This window comes from Lissotriton helveticus, chromosome 11, assembly GCF_964261635.1.
Source record: "Lissotriton helveticus chromosome 11, aLisHel1.1, whole genome shotgun sequence".
Classification (NCBI taxonomy): Eukaryota; Metazoa; Chordata; class Amphibia; order Caudata; family Salamandridae; genus Lissotriton; species Lissotriton helveticus.
The window spans coordinates 1008660763-1008678066 of NC_136072.1; the positions used below are offsets into that span (position 1 = coordinate 1008660763).

General features: G+C 45.3%; 1 protein-coding gene across 3 annotated transcripts in view; it reads left to right on the plus strand.

Annotated features, from left to right (window-relative positions):
- CORO1C (coronin 1C) overlaps nucleotides 1-17304 on the plus strand; it is a 444982-nt gene that overhangs the window by 389915 nt on the left and 37763 nt on the right. For all 3 annotated transcript variants that reach the window (XM_078667404.1, XM_078667405.1, XM_078667406.1), the window contains exons 5-7: nucleotides 4617-4798; nucleotides 15244-15363; nucleotides 16597-16701. In XM_078667404.1, the coding sequence (XP_078523530.1) occupies nucleotides 4617-4798; nucleotides 15244-15363; nucleotides 16597-16701 (407 nt within the window). The remainder of the gene's footprint in view (nucleotides 1-4616; nucleotides 4799-15243; nucleotides 15364-16596; nucleotides 16702-17304) is intronic.

Consider the following 17304-nt stretch of genomic DNA (forward strand, 5'->3'; position numbering starts at 1 on the left):
TAGGGCAGCCCTCCCGCCGCAAACACTGAAAACCACTATAAATGATGTTTGGGGTCTTCCACCACTCACGGGCCATACCAAATGTGGAGGTTGTATATGTTGTGACACCACAATTGAAGGTAAAACGTTTGAATATGGTAACATTAAATTTGAACGCAAGTATTTCTCTAATTGCAATTCTACGAATCTAGTGTATGCCATTTTTTGTCCATGTATGCTTATTTATATAGGACAAACCAGTCAAAAAATAAAACTCCGAATTGGCCAGCATCGGAGCAGGATTAAATGTAAAACGGCAAATGCGCCACTTGTGGAACATTTCTCAGCCAAAGGACACAGCGAGAAAGATCTTCTCTGGACAGTGGTTACCATTATCAAACCGCCCCCCAGAGGAGCAGACATTTCCCAACTTTTGAATAAAGAAGAGTTACATTGGATCCTGAGAAGCAACAGCATTCGGAATGGGTTAAATCGACTTGAGGACTGGACCTCCCTGCTGTAACCTTTCAATAATTCCTCACATGTCACTGTTTTTATGAATATGCAGATAATGTATTCTATCAATGCCATACAAACCTGTATGCTCACTGTATTATAAGTCACCACTTCAAAATGGCCGCCTCACGCACTCCCTTTCACTATAGACACGTCATTAAGTCCCTCTACGTTGTCTATCACCTTAAGTTAAAACCCCGGGAAACCAGGCTCACTTAGTACCGGATCGTTTCACCCGCGGTAGTGCCGCTGCACTTATCAAGTAAGTTACCCTTCCCTAAATGCTAATATCGCAATTATGCCAGGGGGTTGTTTGAGATTCCTGTAACCCGACGAATCTCTCCCCCTGCTTTAGGTAGCCATTGTGCTCCTCGCGGCTCATCCAAAACGACTGAGTCGCACATAATTACCTCCGGGCATTAAGGAACCCGAGGTCCATCAGTCGAGGTCAAAACCCGGCAGACCAGGTAAATACGCTACTACGATTACCCCAAGTAGGTGCGCATGCCGGCGCAACTTCAGTTTCTTAATCGGCGAATTTTTACTCCCCAGAAAGCTTAACAAAGCGGCCAAACGTGTATGGAACCATATACTGTTGGCCATACAGTTACCACGTACGTGCCATTTACTGTGATCTTAAATCATTCACACAGTAGTGTGTCTTCACCTCCCATATGGAGCCGTCACATCAGCCACTTATATCAGTAACTTGCACGTTTAACCATTCTCGTGCACATTTCAATCAGACCCAATGAGCATGTAGCCGCCGCTGTTATTCTCGTGCACACCTCAATATGAGCCACTGAGCATGTTGTCGCCGTTGTTATTCTCGATTTTTCACCACGGCAGACCATGCATGAAGCCGCTGCTCCTTTCTCGTATCTCCCCAGCCACTGCGCCGTTATGGTATTTTCCTAATGCCACAGATCTCCACAGTCACTGCGCCGTTATGGTTGTCTCAGTATGCCATAGACCTCACTTTCACTCAAAACGGACTTTTATTTTGTCACAAGTTTCACTCCTTTCACAAATTGCTTGTTGACATGCACTCGTTGAAATCAAAAGATCAATCTCCTATCACGCAGCTCCGAATTAAAAACAGAAATGCGTCACTGGAAATCACTTTATGTACAACCATGAGGATCATTATTACATGCTTGTTACTTATGCCATATTCTTTGTTTTTTCTCCCCTTTTCTTTCCAATGTAAATATGTATGTAAAGTAAATGTAACGAAAAGGCTTAGTACTTACTATTCCTGTTCAAGACAACAATGTTAATATTCTTTGTCCTGATGATGATGCCCCAATTATAAAAAGGCGTCGAAACGTCGTCGACTATCAACTCCATATGCAAAAACATTTATGTAACATTGAGAAAAATGCAATGGTGTGTTTCTTTGAATATTCTAAGTCTGATATACTGAGTACAAGTACGCAGACATATTTCTTGCTTTGCCACTCACTTCGTTGTTGTGTCTTGTATGTTGAGGGTCACGGCTGTGCCCGCTTAACCTTTTAAACACTGCAATTGTATTTAATGGAAAATAAAATTCCTGTCCGGACGGACAGAAGACATACCACTTATTAAGTGTATGATCAACGTTCTTGTGTATACTATTCACATATAGGGACCACTGTCTTATAGAATATGATAATGCCCAAGGTCCCTATGCTATACCTTAAGGGTTCCCTTGTTCTGTTGAAAAAGTGACAAGATTTCACGGCAGCCCTCTCCTGGCTTCGGGGGCTGCCGAGGGGATGCAGAAGGCGGCGTTGGCGTCTCGGGGAATGAGCCGTGCCGCGGCAATGTCGGTGAGGCTCAGAGGGCCCCTGGGCTGAAGCAGTAAGTTCAGGGGCGCACTCAGTGGAAAGCGCGAAAAGAGGTGGGGGGCACAGCTGAGAAGCGCCTGGTAGCTAAAGTGCTTGGTCCTCGTAGCGCTTTGGGGGCAATTCACGATCGCGCCTCGGGCAGCTCTCTTTGGGCCCACAGAGGGTCTCCACGCAGTAGCGCTTCTCAGGGGGGCACAGCGCTTGCCAGTCAACAGTTCACAGCGCTTCTCAGGGGGACCATAGGAAAGCGCTGGATAGGGGAATCAGACAGAGTTGCAGGTCAGATAGCCCAAGACAGGCCACACGACAGTGGCAAAACAGCAGAGGGGACCCAGGTGAATTCAGTGAGCGCAGGAGGTGACACAGCGCCAATACCTGGTTGATTCCCCACCAGTCCTGTGGGCAGTGAGGAAGGTCTTCTTGGAGCTAGCTGTTTCCTACGCCCTTGTTAGAAGGTAAGAGTTTGAGTTGAAGGCTTGTCAAGTTTCCTCAGCAGATCACCTCAGATGGTCCCTGGGTTCCCCTCCCGCTGGGCCAGATCAGTGGGCTAGTTCAGTGTTCCTCACACAGCTTGGTGGGCAGCGCCTAAACCCTGTCACCCCCAGTGGCATAGGTTCCTGACTAGGCCCTACCTCCTAAGTCTCCTGCGTAGGGTCCTCCAGGTCAGTGATGCCCCAACTGACTAGAAAGTTTCCCCCCCTTTTCTTTTATAGCGCCAGTTGGCAGTTGGCTGTGGCAGTTGGTGTCCACTCCCCCATTCTGGAAGGTTCCAACAGCTTCCTCACTCTAGCTATGGCAGGCTGGCAGGCTGGTACTGCAATAATATTTAAGGGTTCCAGCCAGCTCCTGGCTACTAAAGTGCGCCTATAATGACCACGCTGCAGTAGCAGGGGTCAGTGGCAGCCATGTTGGGGGAAGAGAGCACCTGCACCTTAGCATTGATAAGCTATGGGAAGGTGCCCAGAGACCGAAGGCCAACAAAAAGTAGGTGGGAAAAATGAGGCAAAAGCGGGAAAAAATGGGGAAGACCACCCTAAGGCTGATAGGTCTAACAGTGTGCTAGATGCAGGTATGCTTACAGCCACCGGAGATGGTGACCTTATCTGCAAGATAAGCGGAGTTACTGGTCATGATAGCTTTGTTAAATGGTGCATCTGGTTTTGAAGATAGTGCGGGCTGACAACGCAAGCTAATGAAGTTCCATCAGGATGGGGGGTGATGTGGTCATATTTCTTCAAGCCGTTGATGAAGCGTGCTGCAGAAAGGAGGACGCCTTTATGGGGCCCAATGTGGAGTCTGGAAGTCCATGGAGTAGGGGGTTATTACCACCCAGGTGTGACAATACGAGCAGGTCTGAAGTCACTTTCTGATAGACACAGTTCCAGTTTCTTTAGGAGAGAGAGCTGGTGCCAGCCTATCATTTTTTTCGGCAGTGTGTTCCCTGAAGGCGAGGTTGGTGTCCAAGGTGAACCCAAGTGACGGCATTTGCTTAAAGTTGGTGTTCGAAGCCATCAAAATTTGTGTAATTGAGCCACCTTTACACTATTTCTTGCTTGTTGTTCTTGTCAAATAAAAGGTATTCTGTCTTGGTTGGGCCGAGTTTCAGGTAGGAGCTGGACATCCTAGAGCTGGATGAGGTGCAGCAGTGTTTGAGGCATTGGCTGTCTGAAGTGGAGGAGACTGTCAGAATGAGTTGTGTATCATTGGCATACATTTGACTCCTGACGCTGTTATCTATGACTAACGCCTCAAAGGGCTCCATGGAGGGATTAAAGATGCTAGGAGACAGTTTGGAACCCTTGGGGACTCTGCAGATGATGGGATTCTTTTGAAACCTGGCAACGTGAAGTATTCTGAAAATTAGAATGAGCAGAAAAGGGGGAAAAAAACTAGACGTATACTGGAGACAATAAAAGAGTAATCGGGAATAATTCTAAAATTGCTGCCTATCATTTTTTTCTGATGCAAATTATATTTTTTCAGAAATCGTTTTTTCCAGATAGTTTTACTGTAATCAAATCCACAAGCTGTATCTTCTGTTCACCGATAAAACCAACACTCATGATTTTTAACATATAGGGTGTATTTAGCCTATAAACGTTGCTTCTGTTTTTGGACGAATGCTTCCATTGGAAATTAAGTTTGGGCAGATTGTCTCAGAAAACGATAAGACCTTGTTAACTTGCTATTGTAGAAGATCGTGTTTCATCGTGCTGTGATTCATTCGTGTAAAGTCATGTAATTTTTTTAAAGTTTGATAGTGTGATAGATGAAATTATGGTTTTTCAGGGTGTGACAACGTCGTCATCATCTGGAACGTGGGCACTGGCGAGGCGCTCATCACCCTGGACGAAATGCACTCTGACATTATTTTCAACGTGTGCTGGAACCGCAACGGCAGCCTCATCTGCACGACGTCCAAAGACAAGAAGGTGCGGGTGATCGACCCCAGGAAGGAGAAGATCATTGCGGTAAGTGCACGCCGAGCACCGCATCTTTACTGATGGGCTAAGAAAGATGTCCTTATGAGGACAATGTGGGTTTGAATTACTATGCCTCAGATGGTGACCAGACATAATATCAGACGGGCGCATGTGGCGATGGAGGATATCAGGGGCACTGGACGGCAAGCTGCGTTTCTCCTTGCGGACATGGATAGAGCATTCGATTCATTAAGCTGGGTGTATCTGTTCTCGTTACTGCCGCGGCGTAACCTGGGACCTCGCTTCCTGTCCTATCTGCGTCTTCTCTATACTGACTTAACGGCTTCGATTCGAGCTGCGGGAGCGATATTGTCTAAATTTCAAATTCAGCCTGGGACCCGGCAGGGGTGCCCCCTGTCGCCCTACTCGTTTGCCTTGGCTATGGAGCCCCTGGCGGCGTGGGTGTGCATAGATGCACAGATGAGTGGGTTTGATTGGGTGCAGGGCCCATCAGACAGAATTGCACAATACGCAGATGATGTCCTCTTCTTTCTAACGGAGCTTCATAGGTCAGGGCCGCGCCTCCTGCAGATCCTGCAGATCTTTGGGAGACGTCAGGGCTCTATATGAACCCCCACAAGTCCACATTGTGGGTACTTGGGGAGCGGACGCACGCGGTGGGCGATTGGGCCGCTCCGCTCCAGGTGGCGGTAGGGGGCCTTAAATATTTGGGGGTCTTCCTGACGGATGTTCCGGCCGTGTCTTGGGAGCGGAATCTGGTGCCGGTTTGGGACCGGGTTTGGGCCGACCTCAGGACCTGGCCGTGTATGCCGCTTACCATTTATGGCAGATCGGTAATTTTTAAAATGGTGGCGCTCCCTTGCCTGCTCTATCAACTGCAACATCACCCGTATCCGATATCTCCGGGCGGGTTCCGTCAGGTGAACTCTGTCTTGAGGCAGTTCCTATGGGTGGGAGGGGCGATGCGCGTGGCGCTGCGCACATGTTTCCTTTCCACTTATTGTGGGGGCCTGGCGACCTCAGATATCCTCTCCTACTATCAAGCCTCCCAGCTATTAGTATTAAATGAGTGGTGGTATGGGGATAGGAGCGACCCGGCATATGCCATGGAACGTTATTTGATGGGCTCTCTTACATTACACACTATCCTTTACTCTGCACCACTACGGAGTGCGCTGCCGGCGGCCACTCGGGTGGGGTTGCACATCTGGCGGCAGGCTCTGCGCCAGATTGGGTGGTGGGATACCCGAACGGCAGAGACCCCCCGGTGGCATAATGGGCGGTTTCCTGCCCTAGCAGGGCTTTAGGGGATGGGACAGCATTGGTATCTCGACTCTGGGGGACGTGATGCAGGGTGTGACGCTTAAGTCCTTCCAGGATCTTAGGGAGGAGTTTGGGATGCCCAGATCCCAGTTCTTCAGGTACCTCCAGTTTCGCCACGCCTGGGTCGTTTCTGGAGTGGGGTATTGGCCTGCCTATCTGAGGTATTGGGGTGAGCGCTCCCTCGTACACCACAACTTGCCCTACGACATGTAATGGATTGAGTGGGGGGGCAACCTAAACAAAAGACACCTGATGTTGCTGGGCCTTACGACGGCCAAGAGAGACATAGCTAAAGGGTGGAAGGATCCCCGAGCCCCGTCAGTGGCCGTCTGGAAGAGAGGACTAGATTTTTATATGGGGCTGGAGCAACCGATATTTGTGGCCAGGGGATGCACGCAGAAGCATTATAAAATTTGCAAGCGTTGGGCTGATTATAGGGGTGTGTGGCTGGAACCCCCTATGAAGCAGGAGGATCTTCCCCAGGAGGGGTGAAGGGGAGAGTGCGTGTGTACGGCAGGGCATGGCGCTAGGGGGACAGGTGAGCTGGCATATGTTTTATATTTTGTGCTATACATTGCTTCATGAGACTGGATTGGGCCTAGAGCTGGTTGGGCGATTCTAGAGGGGGGGAGGGGGGGGGAGTTGGGGGGGGGATGGTGACCGGAGAGGGAGGACTGGGATAGGGGAGGTTGGTTAGGGGGGATTGTTTATTGCCTTGCAAATTATGAATGTTCGGTGAAAAGTTGATTGCCATTGATGCTGTCATGTTTATGTTGCAGTCGTCCCTGGGGTACAGGGCCCTGCATTACTGGAGCAATCTGACAATAAAATCTGTTTTTTTTTAAAAAATGTACTAGAACATTTAACAGCCAAAGCAAAATTTAGTACAAAAACTTGCATGTGGCTCCTCTTTTCATGTGGGCAACTGGAAAGAGACTCAGCCTGTTCCTTACTCCTTGAACACTATTTTGTCCTTTATCTGACACCAGGCCAGCTTAGGTCTAAACATGCATGCATAGGTGCCAAGAACAACTTCGACATGCAATGGTCTTTCCTTCAGAGTTCTGTTGTCGGGCATTATTTCAGTGGGCTGCTACACTTGTTTTCTCCAGCTTTTAGACCTCACCCTAGATGATACCTCTAATTTGTATTATCTATTTTGCTTCAAAAGCCTTTCAAACACATGCCCCCCCTATACAATTTACTAGCTGCAGGATATACAGTCTTCCTTATTGTATTAACATCAGCCAGAAGAATGGGTACCCTGGCAAGCCCTCATTGATGTCAAGCTAATCCATACATTCCAATGTAATTAGTTTATGTACTATGCAGAACACGCAGTATCCCGAGTTGCCAATACAGTGCATCTCCAGCCTGGAGGAAGGTGGTCTGTTGACCACCAGTATGAGTCTACTTACCGCTCCCTAGCAACATAGAAGAACATTCCCGGAGATAACTTGACAGAATCATCCCGACCTGCCAAGGTAGCCGTCTTAAACCTGTCGTCATTTTACACACCAGCACAGATGATAAGCAGCATCACAAAACATTTAACTAAGGAGAAACATCTAAGATTGCTGTGATGCTACAAGATGCTGTCTAGTCACAAGTGACCCCCTCCAAGTTTGTTTTTCTTCTCACCTTCTCCCATGGGTGACCTGCCCGTGTGGTGTGAACCCCAGTTGTTGACCAGTGACCAATTGCCTCTACTTTATAATGCTGACACATAGGGGATTAGAAATCTAATGAGTCTTGGGCCAACTCAAACTGGTTATTTTGTGCACTGCCTTATTCTGAATTCATTCATTATCCTTATTTATCAAATAGAATGTGCATTTTTCCTGCTGGCACACGTAGTTCAGAGTTTAACAACTTATATGCTAAAGCTGCATCCAATAAAAGCCATTTGTAACTTGTTAACTGGAATGTCCTTAAAGACATATTTTTTGGGGGGGATTTATTTTATTTTATAGATTATCATAAACAATGTGTGAGCAAGGGACACTGGGAGACATGATCAATAGGCCATGGTGATTTATAAAGTGTTTTAAAGCTGTCTTGAAGGTGCATGAGGTGGGAAATGTCATGATCTCTTACAGAAGGGAAAGAGAAGACTATTTGGTTATCATTGGGGTATAAGTGATAGGAGAAGTCAAGGGATTAAATAATCGCAATGAGAATAGTGGGGAAGAATGGCAGAATGTTGTGATGGGTGAGTGAGATGAGAATGCAAGAAAGGAGGGATAGTGGTTGCAGTATGGGGCCAATGGAATGCATGCTAATTTCAGAATGGGTAGGAGGTCATCAAGGAAGGTTGAGAAGGAAAGTGAAAGAAGCAGCTCTTGCCGGTGTGGAGGGAGGAGATTGTGCAGCATGCAGGGTGGTAGATGAAGTCACGATGAAGAGGATTTAAAATTGGAATTTGTTGCTAACTGTGAGAGTGGGCGAGCTGTCAGTGGTGTGGGTGGTGAATACTAGTTATTGTAAGAGATGCATTGGTGGTTTGTGTGGCAGAAGTGAAGAGCTGTTATGTTAAAAATATTTATAGAGGGCACGTACACCATACGGTTTCTTGGCGCTAAATCTCAGAATTCATATGTCTGGGAGAACAACCCCATTTTTAAAAGTCTCCTGAACTGAGAGTAACTTGTAGAGGATCTGATGTTAAAGAGAAGTGAATTCCAAAAATAGGGGCCACGGCCACAAATCTAGATCCACCTAGTCTCTTCCGTATGAAAGTGTGGATAACCTGAGGTTCTGATGGGATGACCTCAGGTTCCGAGTAGAGGTATAGCTCTGGATAAGAGTGGAAACAAATTCCGGGCATGTGCTGTTAAGGGTTTTAAAGATGAAGCATGCAATCTTACTTGCACAGCGTTGTGTTACTGGGAGCTAATGTAGCTTCCTCATTAGCGGAGTGGCGTTGTGCCATCTCGGCTGATGATCAGTCTAACTGCCTAATTTTGCTGCAATCTTTTTGTTAAATACCCTGGGAGTCCAAAGTAAAGTGAATTAGCATAATCAATATGAGACTGAATAAGTGGAAAGTGGTACAGATTGAAGAAGAATATGGCCTTACGGCTAGAGTTGTCGACCTCGAAGCTGGGCATTTGGGTTTGAGTCTCAGCTACGCGTTCAATATCCTTTGATTCTGGGCAAAAACTTAATCTCCCAGTGCCTAACAAACATGAAGGTGTCCTTGTGTAATGTAACTAGTGCTCGCGTAAAGCGCTCTGATACCTGATACCTTCATGTTGAGTTTGTACTATACGAAACTCTAAAAAAAAAAAAAAAAAAAGTAAACTGCCGGACAAGCCTTGCCGCACCCCACAGGTTAATTTAACTCTGGGAGCCATGAATTGGGAAAGGCGGACTGATAGGGAGCGATCTTTTCAAAAGGATGTCAGCCATTGGAGGGCAGGTCCCTGAATCCCTGCACCCACACCAAGATTTCATGGTCGACTGTGTCGAAAGCTTTCGAAAGATCAGGGAACACTAGAGCCTGAGTAGCACCCTTATCTGCTTCTCTCCTCATTTCATCTAGTACAGTCAGGATTACTACCTCAGTTGAGTGAGAGGGGTGGAAGCCTGCTTGGTGGGAGTCTTGAAATTGGGACTGTTCGATGAAAGAGCAGAGACACTTGGCGACATGGGCTTCCAGTGCCTTAGCCAAAAAGGGGAGCATTGAGATGGGGCTATAGTTTGAGGGGGCCAAAGTGTCTGCACCAGTTTTCTTGATGAATGGGACTACTACTGCTTCTTTAGAGTCTCTGGGAACCAAGCCCTGAGTTAGAGAGTCATTCAATAGATAGAGGGCAGGAAAGGGGCATACAAGGAAGACTTCTCTCAGAATATGAGGGGAGGCAGCTATCTGCAGGGGATCCAGATTTCACTTTGGTCAGTAGGACCAGGAAAACATCTTTGCTAATTACAGGAAACTGATATAAAGAATGAAGGTTCCTGGGGGTCACAAGTTGGTCACCAGGGCAGGGGTTTACAGGTATGGTTGCTTCTTTAGTACTAGTGTAGTGTTCAGAGTTACATAATGACTGAGTAGGGACAACATTTGCTGTGACTTTATCTGGATTGGATAACTTGGTCACAATCACGTCTGGATTTATTTGTAGAATCAAATATCTTGTTGGTAAAGTAGGTGGTTTTAGTTTGTAAGATAGATTTTGTGTATTGCTTAAGTTGAGCTTTATAGATATCTTTCTTATCTGGGGAGTAATTCAGTCTCTAGATACTTTCAGTGCAGCACAGGGCTAACTTTTGGTATTTTAAGTCTTTGGAGAACCACCTCTGAGCATCATGGTGCCTGGCCATATTGACTTTCCTGAGAGGGGCATGGATATTGCAGGCGGCTGCTAGCCATGATTTAATATTTTCTTCACTTTGGTTAACCGCATGCGTGCGGGCGGAATTCCGCCCGTACGCTGGGTTTTTCGTAATCGCACTTTACGTGACGAGCTGGGCTCGTCATGAGCGTGCGAGGAGGCTACGCCATGACGAGCCCAGCTCGTCATGAGCGTCGAAGGGGTTAACGGAAAACTGGTTTGTGGGTGCAGGAGTCTTCAACGAATTACAAAAAGCACTGATATTGGTATGATTCCAGTTCCTTGCCGTTAGACCCACCTTAGCTGGGGGTTTAGATATGATCAAATCAGTAAGGGAGAAATGTATGAAAGAATGATCGGACCAGGTGCATGGAGACACCGTCAAAGTGGACACCGTGCGAATAGAGATCCAGATTTGATCAAGGATGTGGCCTTTTAATTGAGTGGGAGATGTCACATGTTGGGTAAAGTTCAACCCTTTAAAAAGATCGGTCAATTCTGATGAGCATGGACCACCCATCATATCGTTGGCCCAATAGTTGAAGTCACCAATTAATGATATTTTAGCATGTTGGAATACTAAATGGGATATTTGTTCTGTCAATATTTGGGGGGGAAAGAGGCATGTTGTAAGGGGGCCTATACAGCAGTACGCAGATCAGGGGGTAAAGGTAGAGTTTAGTTTAATACCTAGACTTTCCACGAAGGTGATATCTAGTGCAGAGAGGGTGGTGAATTTCAACTCTTGATGAATGATGGCAGCTACCTCTCTCCCTGTTTTCCCTGTGCTCTGATTGGCCTGAAGAATATAATAGTTGCTAGGAAGAGCAGCAACGATGTCCGCATTGGACTCATGATAGAGCCACATTTCAGTTAAAAGAAGTATGTCTGGTTTGGCGGAATGCAATAGATTAAATATTTCCAGTTGTTGTTTCACAAGGATCCGAGTAGTCAAATATAGTCTTGTTAATTCGGTCATCCTATGATCATCCTTCCTCTGGGTAATGTTTTCAGCGGGAAATGGCGGTTTGAGTTCAGGGAGGAAATCCCTAAAGTTCATAATCCCCAGATTAAAAACTCTGGCACAAGTGGTGGAATTGAGTGTATATTCATTAGAGTACCACTGTTTAAATTTAGGCATGATGACTAGCCCCTAGCCCTGGACTTCTCGGACGGACGCAGACGGGCTTGCCTCTGTCGCACTGTCGGCACGTCCACTGCGCGCATCTGCTGCGCTCCCGCGCTGCAGCCGGCATCCAATGGCCAGGAACAGCTAGTGGCTCCACCCCCACCCCTCCGTTATTGGCTGCCCCTGGTGTGCTTGGCCGAGGACATGCATTCTGCGTTGGGCGACGAAAAGAACAAGTTAAAAGTGCCAAGTGCATTGAAAATTAAAAGGAAGGCTAGCCACATTCATACAGGACATAACACGATGTTAATGAGATGAGTTAATGGTAGTAGCTGCCTCTGGCTTTATCAAGGGTTGTGCTGCAGGTGAGTGATTATATGTAAACTAATATGTTCTCTGAGTAATGGTTCGTTTTACATCTTCATAGTTGTGATCACATAATTGTTTTCATAGATCATGTCAGGAGATATTTATGAATCCAACCTGACCTGGTTGAAATAGGTAGGGCAATCTGGAGTGAAGCGGTCATTGTGCATCATGATGAAATATATTGGGATGAAATTGGGGTGTATTTCATCAGAGGTTTGGGCAAGCTGGTGATGGGTGAGAGAGGTGGAGAAGATAATGAAAGAAGTATGCTTATCAGGGCATACTCGGAGGTGGACAGACGAGTGAGTTGAGCGTGGCAGATGGGGTCCCAGACTAGTAGAAGGTCTAGTTGGCCGCCATGCAACTGAGATGAGTTGTCAGCAAGGAACTGAGCGAAGTGTGTGGTGTCCCAGAATATGTGTGAGGCAGATCACAGTGGTGACCTAGAACTGTATCAGGATAGATCCATGTAGTCTGTGCTTGAAATTAGTCTGTCACAATGAGAGGTTCCAGTGATAATGGAGGTGTCTAGAAGTATAGAGGGGGTACTATCTATATATTGTTCAAACAAAGGACGATTCATTGTTTGCAGGACAAGAGCGGCGAGTAGGAGAAGATGCCATAATTGTTGTGAATGGCTGCATGTATGGCCAAAAAGCTTTGCAGTTATGGTTGTAAAGTGTGTGTGGGAGTCGAGAAGGTATCTGGTAAAGGTTTTTTCTACAAAGCGATCTAGCATTCCACAGGCAGAGTGAAATGGTGCAAGTAGAGTTCACACTTTTGAGTAATGTTAAGAAGGGATTGAGTGATAATGTTCCAGCAAGTGGGGTTCTTGGGATGTCTGTAGGGTATTATGAGCGAGGTGATTGACAGTTGAGGGAGATTCTGCTGCGAAGGGAATGCTCTTTGGGAGGTGGCAAACTGGAGTAGACCAGTAAAATGATATATAAAATGTAAGTTCCTGGTGAAAGATAATAGGGTAATAAATTCTATGTAGGCCTGAGACCATGAGTACGAAGAGTAGGAGTAGTGAGGAAGTCGGGGTAGTATATTTCTGAGCAATTGGTGGATTCACAGGCTGCAGCCCGCAGGGGTCCCCGTCCAATTCTCAAATATAAGAAAGTCCAGGATGCACTCCTATTCATAGGGCGCAGGCATTAATCAGTCAATGTAAAAGTGTACAGGCCAGAAGCTTCAGTGTGCAGGGAGCTAGTCACTAAAATATAAAATGGCACGCGCTAGTCACTAAAATATAAAAGGGTACAGGACAGAGGCTTCAGTGTGGAGGAGTGGGACGTGCTAGTCACTAAAATATAAAATGGCACGCGCTAGTCACTAAAATATAAAAGGGTACAGGCCAATGGCTTCCGTGTGCAGGAGTGCAGGGCGCGAGTCACTAAAATATAAAATGGCACGCGCTAGTCACTAAAATATAAAAGGGTACAGGCCAGAGGCTTCAGTGTGGAGGAGTGGGACGTGCTAGTCACTAAAATATAAAAAGGCACGCGCTAGTCACTAAAATATAAAAGGGTACAGGCCAGAGGCTTCAGTGTGGAGGAGTGGGACGTGCTAGTCACTAAAACATAAAATGGCACGCGCTAGTCACTAAAATATAAAAGGGTACAGGCCAATGGCTTCAGTGCGCAGGAGTGCAGGGCGCGAGTCACTAAAATATAAAATGGCACGCGCTAGTCACTAAAATATAAAAGGGTACAGGCCAGAGGCTTTCTGTGTGGAGGAGTGGGACGTGCTAGTCACTAAAATATAAAAAGGCACGCGCTAGTCACTAAATATAAAAGGGTACAGGCCAGAGGCTTCAGTGTGGAGGAGTGGGACGTGCTAGTCACTAAAACATAAAATGGCACGCGCTAGTCACTAAAATATAAAAGGGTACAGGCCAATGGCTTCAGTGCGCAGGAGTGCAGGGAGCGAGTCACAAATATATAAAATGGCATGCACAAGTCACTAAAATATAAAAGGGTACAGGCCAGAGGCTTCAGTCTGGAGGAGTGGGACGTGTTAGTCACTAAAATATAAAATGGCATGCACTAGTTACTAAAATATAAAAGGGTACAGGCCAGAGGCTTCAGTGTGCCGGAGTGCAGGGCGCTAGTCACAAAAATATAAAATGGCACGCACAAGTCACTAAAATATAAAAGGGTACAGGCCAGAGGCTTCAGTCTGGAGGAGTGGGACGTGTTAGTCACAAAAATATAAAATGGCATGCACAAGTCACTAAAATATAAAAGGGTACAGGCCAGAGGCTTCAGTCTGGAGGAGTGGGACGTGTTAGTCACAAAAATATAAAATGGCATGCACAAGTCACTAAAATATAAAAGGGTACAGGCCAGAGGCTTCAGTCTGGAGGAGTGGGACGTGTTAGTCACTAAAATATAAAATGGCATGCACTAGTTACTAAAATATAAAAGGGTACAGGCCAATGGCTTCAGTGCGCAGGAGTGCAGGGCGCGAGTCACAAAAATATAAAATGGCATGCACAAGTCACTAAAATATAAAAGGGTACAGGCCAGAGGCTTCAGTCTGGAGGAGTGGGACGTGTTAGTCACTAAAATATAAAATGGCATGCACTAGTTACTAAAATATAAAAGGGTACAGGCCAGAGGCTTCAGTGTGCCGGAGTGCAGGGCGCTAGTCACAAAAATATAAAATGGCACGCACTAGTCACTAAAATATAAAAGGGTACAGGCCACAGGCGTCAGTTTGCAGGAGTGGGAGGTGCTAGTCATTAAAGTATAAAATGGCACTCGCTAGTCACTTAAATAGAAAAGGGTACAGGCCAGAAGCCTCAGTGTGCCGGAGTGCAGGGCGCTAGTCACAAAAATATAAAATGGCACGCACTAGTCACTAAAATATAAAAGGGTGCAGACCACAGGCGTCAGTTTGCAGGAGTGGGAGGTGCTAGTCACTAAAATATAAAATGGCACGCGCTAGTCACTTAAATATAAAAGGGTACAGGCCACAGCCATCAGTTTGCAGGAGTGGAGGGAGCTAGTCACTAAATTTTCAGGGACTACAGATTGCATGAAATAACCAAAGGATATAGAGGTCCTACCGTGTAATAGACAAACTAAAAATGCATCAGTTAGTTAGGGTTTTTTTGCTAGTGTGAACAAGACGTGCCTATGTACTTGGTTAGGGAAAGGGTGTTTTTAGATGAACAAAAAAAACTGGAAATTGTCTGCTTGATTAAATCTACTGATTATTTTGTGTTTTTAAAGTTTCCTTTCTTTTTTTATTCAATGAGTTGTCTGAGCAGCACGTTTCTTACACTGCAATGGTGCTTTCCGTTTCAGGAGAAAGATAAGGCCCACGAAGGAGCACGCCCCATGAGAGCCATCTTCCTTTCGGACGGAAACCTCTTCACCACCGGTTTCAGCCGCATGAGCGAGCGGCAGCTGGCACTTTGGAACCCGGTACTTCAGTCTGTTTTCAGGGCCTGCTGACCACTCAATGACTTGTTTCCTTCCTCAAAGTTTTCTGTTATGGTTGAGGCTGGTTTAGCATGCTATGCTGTGTGCCCTGGGAGGCCAGATATCGAGTTACCACATTCTAGAAGGACCGAGGGCCTGTCTCTTAGATGCTTGCTTTGCAAAAGTTGTTCATTCATTATCCTCCTAACCTTGTTAATTGCAACAAATTATCATTTGCATGCTGTCTGCTCAAGTATGAATTCTCTAGGGTTCTTGTGTTTATACAGTTGGCCACTTCTCTCAAAATCCATGCGGATAATCTCTAGTCCTGAACTTTTCACCTACAAATCATTGTTTTACCTAAACTAGTTCAATGGAAGAACAGCAAGACTACAATACCCAGAATGCATTAGATGTATGAATGTATGTATGTATGTATCGCGTATTTATATAGCGCTAAACTGTCACCCAAAGGTTCAGGAAACAGGTCTAGATATCTTGCGGTCACATTAATATTACAAATCTAAACAAGCATTAGAAAAGGCATTAGGTTTTGCCTATATAATTAATAATAAGCTGTTGGTGCAGGCGAAACCTAAAAACAAAGATATCCGACTGGATAGCAGAGTTGACTATCAGTACTGGGTTCTGTACCCGAGCAACCTAAAGAGAAAATGTGTGCAGCGCAATTTTTAATATTCAATTAAAAAAATAACCAGCAGATGGTAGTGTTGTCCAGTTGTTGCAGTATGGGGAGGCAGTGACAGGAGATGTTCCCACGGGCCTTGTGCAGGCACACCAATATAACTACCCAAAACAGTCATAAAATCGAGTTCAAGAGTTTGAGCCTACAGAAAATGTAGAGTGAGATCAAATTAATACTGCTCGGTGGCGTCACTATGAAAAGATCAGGAATGTAACACAAATGTTTCAATGCGTTAACCCACTGAAAGTAAACAAAAATAAAGTTCTACACAACAGAGGATGGACAGAGTAATTCAGTTTTGGGAACTGAAAAGAGACACCTTTTAAGATATATTAAATTCAAGAGATTTCACAAGCACAGCGCAAGCTATGTGCAGGCGAACCATCAACAAATACTTTAATGATTTTATCTGTAACAGTGGTTTAAAATGCCCAAAATCTTTGATGACTGTACCCTCTCCTTGTTTGTTTAGTTGAATATTTAAAATAATATACACACAGTTTTAAAAGCTTGTTTTCTGTTGTCTGCAGAAAAATATGAATGAGCCGATTGCACTTCATGAAATGGACACGAGCAACGGGGTCCTGCTGCCATTTTACGACCCAGACACTAATATCATGTATTTGTGTGGAAAGGTAATGTATCACTTGTAAGTTGATTTAGACAGTTTGTTAACACCAATGTTTTAATGAGCCAGTGAGTTTCCAGTGATGGCAAGCAATTTTTGACACAATGTTTGTTTTTGTTGCAATTGAGAGTTATTTTCAAAAACAGATGTGCCCCCAAAACAGAGAACCAGAAAGTCAAATGTTTAACTTCTGTTGTTAAGAAGGCAGCACCTGCAATGCTAGTCAGATCGCAATATATTCTTCACAAACCAGAGAAACCCAAATATTCACATGAACCAGGTAAATATAGATACATTTAGTAGCAATGGTTCACAGAGAACTCATTTACAACAAGGTAATCTATAAACACAGCAAAATTACTATAGTTAAAATGGTTTAGAGTTCATAAATGCGTTTGAATAGCATGTTCCAGTCATAAAAGCAGATTTATTCACATCATAAACCAAATCTTCAACTTGGTGCTTAGAAGTTATTGGTGCAAAATGACCCCGTGTGAAAAAACCACAACCAAACTTGGAAATAATCAGTGTAGAGAAATACAAAGTGTTGGAAAGTGGATTATTCGTAGGGGCAAATGTATATCTGCCACTGGCAATAATACCACCGACC